General features: G+C 51.5%; 3 protein-coding genes across 3 annotated transcripts; all 3 read right to left on the reverse strand.

Annotated features, from left to right (window-relative positions):
* Positions 1-381: 381 nt before the first annotated feature.
* NEUTE1DRAFT_132711 (uncharacterized protein) lies at positions 382-2,104 on the reverse strand (the record flags this gene model as incomplete). The annotated part of the gene is made up of 2 exons (XM_009857241.1): positions 382-1,891; positions 1,950-2,104. 2 exons carry the CDS (start codon positions 2,102-2,104, stop codon positions 382-384), a joined length of 1,665 nt encoding a protein of 554 aa, XP_009855543.1.
* A 2,473-nt stretch (positions 2,105-4,577) lies between these two features.
* Positions 4,578-5,754, reverse strand: NEUTE1DRAFT_141815 (casein kinase I isoform delta; the record flags this gene model as incomplete). The annotated part of the gene is made up of 2 exons (XM_009857242.1): positions 4,578-5,651; positions 5,743-5,754. 2 exons carry the CDS (start codon positions 5,752-5,754, stop codon positions 4,578-4,580), a joined length of 1,086 nt encoding a protein of 361 aa, XP_009855544.1.
* Positions 5,755-6,575: 821 nt separating this feature from the next.
* On the reverse strand, positions 6,576-7,045 carry NEUTE1DRAFT_104923 (uncharacterized protein; the record flags this gene model as incomplete). The annotated part of the gene is made up of 3 exons (XM_009857243.1): positions 6,576-6,580; positions 6,726-6,893; positions 6,949-7,045. 3 exons carry the CDS (start codon positions 7,043-7,045, stop codon positions 6,576-6,578), a joined length of 270 nt encoding a protein of 89 aa, XP_009855545.1.
* Between the last annotated feature and the right edge of the window lie 5,116 nt (positions 7,046-12,161).

Consider the following 12,161-nt stretch of genomic DNA (forward strand, 5'->3'; position numbering starts at 1 on the left):
TGGGAGCTTATCCGAGATTCTGATCTGTATGCCTTCTATATTGTTGATTTTGATAGGCTACCCAAGTGGACAGGCACGCAATAATGATGCATATTGATAACCGGAGTAAGAGAGGTACACAAGCCTTGAGGCAAGAGAATCTATCTTCTTGAGAATGACCACGCCGATCCATGGAAACCCAACCAACCCTCTTCAGATCTCAGAAGTGCATCGTAGGTATATCCTCCTCATAGAAACCATCAGGTTGCTCATGTAGACGTAGAGGTTCGTAACCATTCCGTACCCCCTTCTTATCCTCGTGCCCCGTATCCAAGAATTTGCAAACCCAAGAAACCGCCCATGCATCCACATTCATCGTAACCCATCCTCAAAGCCCATTTACTACCAATCGCGTAACAACCACCAACTCCCAACACCCATAACCAATGAAGTAGCCAACACCAGCGCTCCCTCCTTCGTACTCCAAATGAACGCCGTCCACCCCACCACCACCTCCTTCCTCCTGGCCGCCGCCCTCCTCTCCCAAGCATGTACATCCACGGCGACCGGCATCGACACCCTGGGGTCCCTTTTCCATTCTTCTTCTACTTCCCGTTCGCCCTCACCCTCGCCAACTAAACGTAGCCTCATCGCCTCCTCCCCCAAAACCGGCACCTTCGCCCTGAAGAACACAGGTCGGTGATCACTCGTCTCCACGACCGGCAGAGAATCGTACACTTCCACTTCCACTTTCACCTTTTCCCGCTCTGCTGCCTCTGGCTGCTGCTCTAGCTCCGTTGTTGTCGTAACCCAAGGCGGAACATCCAAATACAAAACCCTATCACACCACCCCGGCCACCGATGGCTCGCAAACCGCCACGGCACCTCCGGCACTCCATTCACTTTATCCCCCCTTTTCACCGCTTCCTCATTGACCGCCTCCCCCTTGGTTGGATGGATGTCGTATTTATACGTCGGACCAAAGGTTATCGGCGCCTCGGAAAGGCCGTGCATAGTTCGTCCGGCTTCGCGCTCTTGAGTAAGTTGGTCACGAGGCAAAAAGTGGGAGAAGTGGTTGCCCGAGGAAGCATCGAAGGAAGGGTAGGTGGCGAGGGGAGGGGGTGTGGTGGTGTCAATGCGGTAGTTGAGGTCGCCAGCTAGGAAGAGGTGGGAGGTTGGTTTGAAGATGGAAATTTGTTGGAGGGTGGATTCGTCGGAAGCGCTGCGTCTGGGGTTGTTGAGGAGGGGTTGGGCGTCAGAATCGCCATCGCCGTTTCCGTACGCGAGATCGGTATGGTCGTCGGCATCGGCTGAGCTGCTGTCCCGAGTACGAGCCACAGGCGCCGTGTCCCCCGCCCCAGACCTATCCGGCGTCGACCGCGCTGCTCGGCTTTCGGATGGGAACTCGCCGGCGGGCAAAACGTTGCGCGGATTGGCGAAAGTCAGGCCTGACACGATACTGCGCCAGTTGGCGTTGCGCTTCTTGAGGTTCCATTCCATCGCAGCCAGATGTGTGGCCACAAAGGTGAGTTCCGTCGTCTTTGCTTGTTCTGTTGTTGTCGTTATCGCGTTGTCATTGCCATCCACGACATCGCTCCAAGTAACCCGTAGCCCTACCGCACCCTTGTTGCCCATATCCGCGGCGCCAAATCCACACTCTGCTTCCTCGATCTGCTGGATCTTGGATGGGTCACGGGCAAAGAGCAGGATGGCTGTCATCCCGACGTTTTTGGCCCGGATGAGCTTGTATGGGTCACCACTGGCGCCATCACTGCTTGTCCCGTATTCATCGGCCTCTTCGAGTAGTTGTCCAGCAGCGAGGTTCAACGCCTCCCCGTACCGAGCGTAGTACGTGTTCAAAAAGTAAGGGCCGATGAAGGAGTAAGCCAGCGGGGCTACTTCTTGTAGAGAGCTGAATATCAATGGTGAGCGAAAGTTACAGCATCACTTTGGATTGGAAGACTACTCACAAAACAACCACGTCCGGCAACGTATTGCCATTCCCTTTTCCTACACCTTGCGCCGACAGAGCCGCCTTCAAGTGCGCCGCCCAAACGGCGACATTGATGAGATTCTTTGCGCAGTTGAAAGTGAGGATGAAGAGGTCAATAGTTGAGGGCGTCATTTTCCGCGATCGCGTAGAGAGGGTCGCGAGGACGGCTTGCTGAGTGCTGCTGGCGTTAAGACGCGCGTTTGTTGTTATTGGTTTCTCACCAAATGAAAGATGCAGCAGCTGTTGTTGTTAAAGAGGAAAGTGCGCTTTGGTCTGTTGACATCAAACGCCCCGGATATGTCAAGCACACTCAAGGTTGAAGTATGGATAGATATCTCTGTGATGTATGTATGCTGGATCAATCGATATGAATTAGAAGTCTAGAACCGAGTCCTCCGGAGCACAAGTTTATGTGGTGCGCACGAGAGGTTGTCATGAATCGGCTGATTCAGATGCTGTTGAGGTATCGTTATGTGGGGTCCCGAGTGTGGCTTGGCCTGGGACCAAATGTCTTGATTCCCTGCAGTGCCGTTCGTGTTGATCCAAGACGAGACGAAAGTTCAGTCGAATCCAACAATTCAATTGGTGGGGCGAAATAGGTTATTAGGGCGTAGTTTTATTCCAGCAAGGCCTCCGAGTTCATGAGTTGAAGTGTTGAGGGTTTCTTGACTCTTGAAGACTTACGGAATCGAATAGTCCCAACAACAGTGTAGCTGAGCAGAGCGCTTGCCTTCAAGAGGTTGAAATGTGGTGAGAGAATAGAAGTTGTGAATCGAACTACGAACAAGGATTGACTCCGGGATAGGTATATCCAGAAGCCGCAAGCTATAAGTGATAAGTGCCGCCTAATATTTTTTTTTTTTTCTTTTTTTCTTTTTTTATGTATCATCATATCTACCATGTTCCCATCGCCGTGGTACACCGGCCCTCATGCCATGGTAGGATTAGAAATGTTGTGATTGGACCAGAGGTGTGACGTAGACATTACAGCCTCTTTCAGACACCGCTGTTTTGCTTGTCTTAGGGTCAATTCGGCCAGCCCGTACGCTGGTAATCAAGGCTGAGCCGTCGGTGGCTTCACCAGCACATGTAATCAATAACCCCATTTGGACAGACAAGAGAATTAGGTAACTGCAGAACAGCACGATTATCTTGCTCATGGAAGCTACATGCACGCAGACACAACTTCGGCAACGGTCCAATAGGGCTAAGATATGAGACGTGTATTAGGAGAACTAGCTTGAATTTCATGTTGCCCGAGCTCTTTCCACGTGGTGTATACCAGTCATATCCGTCTTGTCTCCATGATGTCAGCCAAGTCCCTGAAATATCCCAAGGTCAAAGCTCTCCCACAAAAGCAGGCGGCTGAAAGGTGCCCTTCTCTATCTGCGGTGCTCCTGATATTTCGATTTGGGTACGAGGTCGTGAACGCGTAACCATCGTGTCGATATGGGAGAGCCACCGCGCCAGCAGATGCATCCAGGAATCTTCGAACTGAGCTAAGAGGCTATCTCTGCTTGTCCAACCTAGAACCTCCAGCCGATCGAATTTGACAGGACCTCGCCGTGTCACTGAGCAGTGGCCGCGTTCACGGAATCTCCATCGTCTGGACGGAAACTTTGGCACATAGGCGCCATAGACCAATAACCACCCCGTGACCTGAACTCTGCTACATGATACCGAGCTAATACCAACTGACCAACGATTGATGTATATGACTTTCGCAAAAAGGTGTAACGCTTCGTCCCCTAATGCCTCCCCACAAGCGAGACCCGATGCGAGAGAAATGACACACCAAAAGGAAATCGTGCATAACAGTAAACGAAAACAAAACAATGGGAAACGGGATGCCGACTGGGAAGATGCTTATTGTTATCTCGCAACGACATGACTCGAACGAGACTTTTGCCATGAATGGCCCGTCTTGATCAAGCCGTATCTCATGACCGCTGCTGCAATTCCGACGGCATTTTGAACCTCGGCCCATAGAAAGGCCAAGGTCTCCAACTTCAGCACCCCAGAAATCCGGGATACTGGGCATGCCGTTCGTAAGGTCTGCGGTCAGATAGGAGCAAGACAGATTCGACCAAGAGTCGAACTGCACTGCCGCCATAAACCGAAGATCCGTCCGAGCCATGAATAAGGGCAGTAACTGATAGAGATGTCGAAGAACGAAGAGAAGCAATCTGTCGCAAGTAATCCGTCTGGCTGTGTAGAGGAGATGCATCGGTCGATGGTGCAGGCCAGGTACAGCCATCCGCTTCCACTCCATCCAAACGCTCGGGGAGCGTTGGATGACGAGAGGCGGGTGCAGAAATCAAACCATTTGACCAATGCGCAATCTGCTACTCCAACAACCCGCCGAAGATCTTGTTCCAAGTAGATACCATGTGCGAGCAACCGCAGTCTCATTCCATAGGACGATACCTGCCGGCCACATGTCCGGAGCCAGCGCCTTGACCTTTAGCAGCCGAGCGCAGCCTATTATCGCAAACTGAACGTCAGCCATCATGTCAGCATTCTACCTCCGGCCAGCGTTATTGAGTACACCAAACTCGAAGGAAACAAGATTCCTTACTAGGAATGCTGGGCTAGGCTGGCAAACTCACATCCTGTCGCTGCCACCGACGGCACGGCTGGTCTCAGGTGTCTCGCCGGTCATGGGCTTCCTGGATCCGCTCCTCAGGGCCTGCTGAGGGTCCTTACGAGCAGCAGCCTGGGCCGCCTCCTTGGAGTCCGCAGGCTGGGGCTGGCTGGAGTTGCCAGCAGCCTGCTGGATAGCCTGGGCGTTCTTCTGGTACTTGTAGACGGTCCAGTCAAAGACGTAGTCGTACTGGAAACCCTCGCGGACGAACAGGTCACGGAAGATCTTGCGGAGATAGCTGTAATCAGGCTTGTCATCGAAGCGGAGGGAGCGAGTGTAGTTGAGGTAGATGGCAAACTCGTTGGGGAAGCCGCGGCAAAGAACCTCGGTAGGAGTGGTCATCTTCTTCTCCATGATGCGGTCGTACTTCTGCTTCTTGGTGGCAGCCTTAAGGCCCTGCCACGGGAGGGAACCGCGGCAAAAGTAAAGCATGACGTAGCCAAGGGACTCCATGTCGTCACGGCGAGACTGCTCGACGCCGAGATGCGTGTTGATGGAGGCATAACGGGCAGTGCCAGTAAGGTTCTTGTTCTCTCTGTAAGGAATGTGGAAGTGAGTCTTGGGATCTCTGTACTTCTTGGCAAGACCAAAATCGATCACGTTGACCTGGTTGCCACGCTTGCCAATCCCCATAAGGAAGTTGTCAGGCTTGATGTCGCGGTGGATGAACGACTTGGCATGGATGTACTCGATGCGGGAGATGAGCTGATCAGCAAGCAGCAAGACAGTCTTCAGAGAGAACTTGCGGTTGCAGAAGTTGAACAGATCCTCCAAGCTGGGGCCAAGAAGGTCGAGGACCATGGCGTTGTAGTCACACTCAGTGCCGAACCAGCGGACAAAGGGGATACCGACGCCACCGGCGAGAGACTTGTAAACGCGGGCCTCGTACTCTAGCTGAGGGTGTTTGGCCTTCACGCTCTCCAGCTTGATGGCAATCTCCTCACCGGAGATGATGTTGGTGCCGAGATAAATGTCACCGAAAGAACCAGAGCCGATCTTGCGACCGATCCGGTACTTGTTACCGACGCGGAGATCCTAGCCTTCCAGTTAGCAGGATGCAACCTTTGACGTTGGCCACCAAAGGCCCAGTAGGCCGTGGTGATTCGGAATTGACGGATAAGCGTACCATGGTAGTCATGTTTGCGGTTAATAGGGGAGAAAGACGGATCCCAGAAGATCAGTAACTATAGCCGATAGATGTCAGTAAAAGGGCCATCAAGGTACGCATACGTAATGATGTCGAACGCTGAGCTGTTGAGAAAGGCCGGTGTCGTCCAAGGTGTTTGGGCGGGAGTCCTTGCCCGGCTCGGTCACAATAGGTTGTTCGACTGCTCCATGAAGTGGCCCATGTGTCAATGGTGACGGCAACATTTCCAGAAACCTCTGCAAACACATCCACATCGTGCATCGCCCTGGAAGAGCGTCTGGACGGCGTGACAACACTGTCCATCAGGGCTATGTCGACACGGACGCGTTCAACGATGGCCTTGGCGACGCTGCCATCCTTGGTGAGCATTGTAGTGATGCCATTCCCACCATCATGCCAAGTAGGTTGTCGAGGCTATTGAAAAGCCTATCAAGTCGGTGTCGTTGACCGATGGCGACGGTGTGCATCCGGGCAAACAGCGGGCAAAGGCGGCCAGTGCGGGCAGATTGGTTGGCGGACAGACCAACAATCAGCTCACCGATACATGGCGGCAGCTGAGTGGAACCACCACAATGCGTGCAGTAACCTCCCTCGCTCGCTGGGAACGACGACCCTTCTGACGGAGATGATGATGGAAGTTTTAACTCACTCTTCGGCGGGATGTGTTCTCCTTTTGTAGACGGTCGTCGCAGACCGAATGCTGTGCTCAAGGGTCGTCGGGACCAGGATGGCAATGAATAATCGAGAGGGGCGTGCGTGCCGAAGAAGGCTGCTTAAGTGATGTTGGAGCGTCGTGGGCGATGAAATGCAGCTCAATCTGTACGGGTATGTGTTAAAATGCAGTCGAGACGAAGCGTGCAGCGGCAAGCTGATGGACGCGGGCTTGGTGTTGATGTATGGTGCAGCATGCGGGGGAAAATAAAACAAGAGATTGTTTTGGTGGTTGGGGTAGGTTCTCTTACCGTCGTCGTCGACGCCGGGAAATTTTAGGTCGTCGGTGGTGAGACGGGGGGCGAGGGAAAGGACGATGTGAAGAGGGAAACGAGACGGCGAGAAGGGAGGAGGAGGCAGTTTGGTGACTGGGACCGACTGGGACTTCTGGACAGCCGACCGACCTGGGGGACTGGGGACTGGCAGGATTTGAGGATGGCAACGCCAAGTGCCAGCCAGGCTCGCCAGATCGACCAGGCCCAGCCAGCGCGCGCTCTTTTGGCTTGGTTCTTGGCGGCATCCAGCTGGCGAACTGACGGGAAGTGGAGGAGCCGTGATCCACCGCCGCCATCCACAGTGTCACAGTGCGGGCCAAGCAATAAGCCGGACACAGTGCCAAGGTGAGCGAGATGGCAAAAAATGACTGGAGCTCTCTCACTGCACTGCACCGTCGGACAGCGAGCCACCTCAGGCAAGGGCCAGGCGTCCCAGGCCTGCCAGGGCATTGGAGGGCGGAGTTTCATGTGGCTTCTGGGCGCGCCCTTTTCTCTGGCAATGTCCAACTGTCATCCAAAGATCTCCGAATGCAGGCTTGCCTTTCAAACAAACAAAATCTGCTGATTTGCAGTTCCCCAACTGGAAGGCAAGACGCCGGCAACACCTTACGACGGCAGGGTAGGATGCGGGCGGGCACTGCAGTGGACATTGCGTGGGCAAGGCAAACGTGCTGCGGTAAGGTAAGGTAACCGAAAGGCTTATACTTGATAATGCGGGCAGGACCGCACCGTACCTACCTCTGTTTACGAGGGAAGGCATACATACACTACACCGCGCCTCCCATATTACGCCCTGTGAGTGTGGAAGAGGTCGGAAGGCTCAGCGTTTTGTTAGGCAGAAACTGGACGGGGCCCAATGGCCAATCCAGTGCAAAAGTGCCTGCCTTCAGTTCTCTTGCTATATTGAGAGTCTGTGTTGCATCATATTGAATAATTCTGACTGGTAACCCCTTATGTCTGTTAACCTCCGATACGCCCAAATACATTACACCTCACTGCAGCTTCGTGTGTCGGGTGTACAGACACGAATCCGTTAGTTACAACATCAATTGCGACAAATACGACATCCATATCCCATCCGATATCAGCCTCGAAGAGAACGGCACTTTGATCAAATCAGGTGCCTTCTCTGACTACTTTAGAACACTACGCAGTACATATTCTGTGATCAATGTCCCGCTTTTTTCCCGTTCACAACTGCATCATTGTGATGTTTCACTATGGAGACTATACGACAGACAAAATGCTGGAGCCCTCTTACAAAAGATCAGACGAAGGGACCAAAACACAAGCAAGTTGCATCGTTCAACCATGGCGGGATTGACAGCTCGGTGTAGTGTACATACTGCGTGCGACAGGGCTCTGTACCATAATCACACAGACAGTCGTTTGCAAAGCGATCAACATTCCCCACCCCGTGGGACAAAACCTCTGCGACTGGTGTCCCGACAGCTTGGAACATACCGAACAAAAGCGCCCTTCCTGTCATCTCCTCTCATAGCTTCCTCGCAAGGCCCCAAGAGTTCCGTGCTAGATATGCAAAGAACCTACGTCAAGTGGTTGGCGGCAGCCACAGGAGAGCCTATCAAAGCGGTCATGACAAGCCATATTGTTTGACGGGCGCTTGCGCAGTAGTGTACACAGAAAGCCGTCCACAGAGCCTGCAGAGAAACAGCTACACCGAGAACTGTCAATATAAAATCTCAAAAACCGCTGCCGAAGATCACGGGTCTAGTGGACCTCTCAAAAAGAGCGCACTGTGTCGTATATTTGGAGGACGTTAGGCGCGGCTGAGAGGCCAAGCCCTCCATGTCAGCATCTCACTGCTCTTGCAAGTACACTCGCTGCTATCCTCGCTGCGACGACCAGCAACCTCCGTCCGAACCCCTCAGTCCATCATTCAATAGTCTGTTCTTCGAATTGCCAATGGACGGAATACATACATTCACAATCGGCAGAGCATTCAGTCCTCACAGGAGCGAAAAGGGCTACACATATCCTTCCATTGCTCATGTTCGGTCTGCCGTGCTAGGGGTACCTGGTCGTCTCCAAGACAGTGCCCGGAATTTCAATCCCCCTGGCCTTGCAGATACTACCGACGTGTATCTTCCAACTACACTACACGTACAAGGCGGTGTCGGAGAAAATCCTGTTCAATCAACCGGCTCTACTTGCATCTTCATAATTCGCAGCCTTGGAGATATCACCAGCTTAGCAAATCTCTTTTTGAAGCTGTCAGAAGCTATCAAGAACCTCATCTCAAACCTTTCCGTGGGCCGACAACGAAGTCACAGAATACACCCGAGGCATAACGGAGCCAGCCTTAGGTCCGCCGGTGGTTCGCCTCCGCTTTGCTGCCCAAAACGCGACCCAAGGGGTAGACAAGGGTGGCACTGATTTCCCGTGGCTCGATCTTTGAAAGCGGCAAACACATGCCATGATCCCTGCGCATAGCAATGCCCAGATTACCAAAGCGTTTGTATCAGACGACATGCCAGTTGGAGGGGCATTGACACTAGAACTGGGTTTTTTTTTTTTTTTTTTTTTTTCTTTTCTTTTTTCTAAACCAAATATCCTGAACCAGCTTCGTCAATGTGGCTACACCACCCTGACCGCCAACTGCAACACAGTAATCCATTACCGACCCTTACCCATGCCTGCCATGCTGTTCAAGGTGTTAAAATCGGTAGTGTACAACGGACGGAAACGGAAGCAGCAACAGACAAAGGAAGAACATGCGCCCGATTCTAGAAGCACAAGGCGGCTTGTCTGCAGACAAGGTGAATGGTAACACCAGTTCAAATCTTTCACCGACACCTTCTGGATCCTCATTTGTTTTTGTATGAAAAACTACACCCCAACGGGTCGTGTGTCGGGCGATGGGCCAGAATCTCTAAATTTTCGGAGATCGCCAGTTCCAGGTTGCCCGGTTGCATTCTGGGACACATTTCCTCTCCAGGAACATACCCGACATCTAGGTAACGAAACCTGCAGAGGTTGGTTGTTAGGGGATTCACCATGACAGAGACTCCAACTTGTTCCAACGTCCCGGATCGTAACCCATCAGTCTGTCACTGCTCGTGTTGACCCAGCGAACTTAGCCAATATCTTCATCGGACCCGGACACACCTCCCGCTAGTGATCCACCATCAAACTTTCAACAGACACTTCACGGAAGATCTACCGCCCCGTAGGTTGGGTTGTTGGTAAGTGTATGTATGCATCTGTTCGGTTCCCAATCACCAACGGACAAAACGCCGTTGTGTCTCGACACCGCCGATCATTCCCCATTCCAAGCTTCCTTGCTTTCACAGAACAAATAGCGAAGAGATTCTTCACCCATCAGCTGACGGCTTTTGATACACAATTGTCGTGGCACGCGACAAATGTGCGATTGGTCAAGAAAGCGACCCAAGATCGCCCAAACAGCAGAGCAGAATGGAAGTGAGTTACGTAGTGTCCTAGAATTAGCCAACTAAAAAGACCAATTGTGTTAAAGCTACATAGCTGTTGCAAGTGGGCTCGTGGGAAAAGCGGTACTGTTAAACAAAACGCCATGGTTTGAGTGCGGGTAAATACTCCGGTTCCCGTACAAGACTGATATACCATGTTCTTCAGTCGTTCAAGATCTATTGTGTCTCTAGGTTGTTGCCGAGACTTGGCTACCCCCGCAGACAACAACGAAAGAGCAGAATCACCAACGGAAGAGAAAATCTGGACGTCACAAAGCAGCCCCTCAGGCCAATAGTTGCCTGGGGGCCTAGGTATCTTCGAATCTGCTTCAATCGGGGAATTCTGATTACATACCGGTTCCTGTCAATTTCAAACCCAGCGGCAGCCCGAGCTTTCCGACCAGAAGAATAGGCGACAAACCAGTCGAAGAAAGTCGCGCATTCGTCTTCATCACTGTGTCCTAAAAGCTTGGTGAAAGCATCATCTCAGAATGTGGGCGCTCATGGAATGTGTTTCTGATGTAGTATGTTACGTACACCTTGCTCTCAAGGTCCTTTTCGGACGAGTGTCTTGCTTGCAGTGGTTGGTGGTAGAGGTATGTACTGAAGTAGATATTTTGACACCTGCCTGCAATTAAATGGGCATACGCCAAGACGGCAGGTGTACCGAACGTTGGGTACCTGGATATCGACATGGAAGGTGTGTGCGGGAGGGAGCCAGGGATGACGGGTTCTTCTTTTTGAACGGACGGGAAGTACCCTGGACTTGATACCTATCTCTAGGTATACATAGAACAAAGTGTCTTATTGCTGTGCTCGTTATCAGATACTAGGTAAGCAATTCGCGTTGTATAGTCTCTCTCTCATAAGGTGGTGGAGTAACTACTACCTACCTTGTACAGACTGAGAGCATCAAGACTGTTGATAGCTTTATGTCTGGAATGCTGTGGTCCCAAGATTTGGCCTTAACAATAGCCCATGAACGAATACTGTCGAGGTGAGGACAAGTCAAGAAGTGCGGAGATAGTAGTGACTACTACCTACCTGTCCGCTTTGATGAGAGCTCTATCAAATTCTCCCCAAGGGTGACCTCATCACCCGACACATACATCCACTTACCTACCTCTACCCATGTTCCGAGAACTGCGTAGGTAGTGCTCGTAAGTACCTAGGAAGTACGACTAAGCTACTTCAATCGAATTCTGCTGCTACTGTAAGCATGCAATTTACCTATGTTCCGGACATTATGTGTAAGTAACATTCCGTTGGTTGATATGGTTACCAAAGTCGAAGTCAGTGTTCGAAGTAGAGAGCTTAGAGGTCTGCTAATCTAGCTGCACCTCTCTGGAGAATATTGAAAGTCATGTGGGACCGATCCCTCAATGCCGTGTTCGTCAGCACATAGCAGTGTCCGGTATAGTTGAAAAGACTCCTCCAAAACACATGTACATATTCCGTTCTTTTCTCGTACATTTATCACACACACTCACCTTGCATAGTCAGGCTGGTGTCGTAAGACGAATTACCCTGCTGGGGTAGATTGTCTTCATTATTAGATTCTGTAAAACTTCCATAAGGTAGTCGCATTCCTAAGTGGTGTACCTACTCATTCGAGTTCTTCTACCGACGATAGGTAATCACGATCCACCTTCTGTATAGTGTCATGGTGAATGCCATCCTCCCCCGTAAGAAAGTCACAATTACCATTCATGGGAATGGGTCTAGATACACCCAACATGTAGATCTCCAAATGTGATTTGTTTACCTCTATCTAGAGCAAAGAATGCGCGAGTGGTTGTGGACTACCTACCTAGCCAACTGACATTAAGTGATTCCTTACATCCGGTACATCACCAGTGAGATAGCAACACATCGACATGACTAACTTGCTAGGTGAGCTGAGGTAGTGACGGTGGAAGCTCTGAGAGGGGTTGTTCTCAAATGTACAGTTTTTTCTTAG

This window comes from Neurospora tetrasperma, assembly GCF_000213175.1.
Source record: "Neurospora tetrasperma FGSC 2508 unplaced genomic scaffold NEUTE1scaffold_81, whole genome shotgun sequence".
NCBI lineage: Eukaryota > Fungi > Ascomycota > Sordariomycetes > Sordariales > Sordariaceae > Neurospora > Neurospora tetrasperma.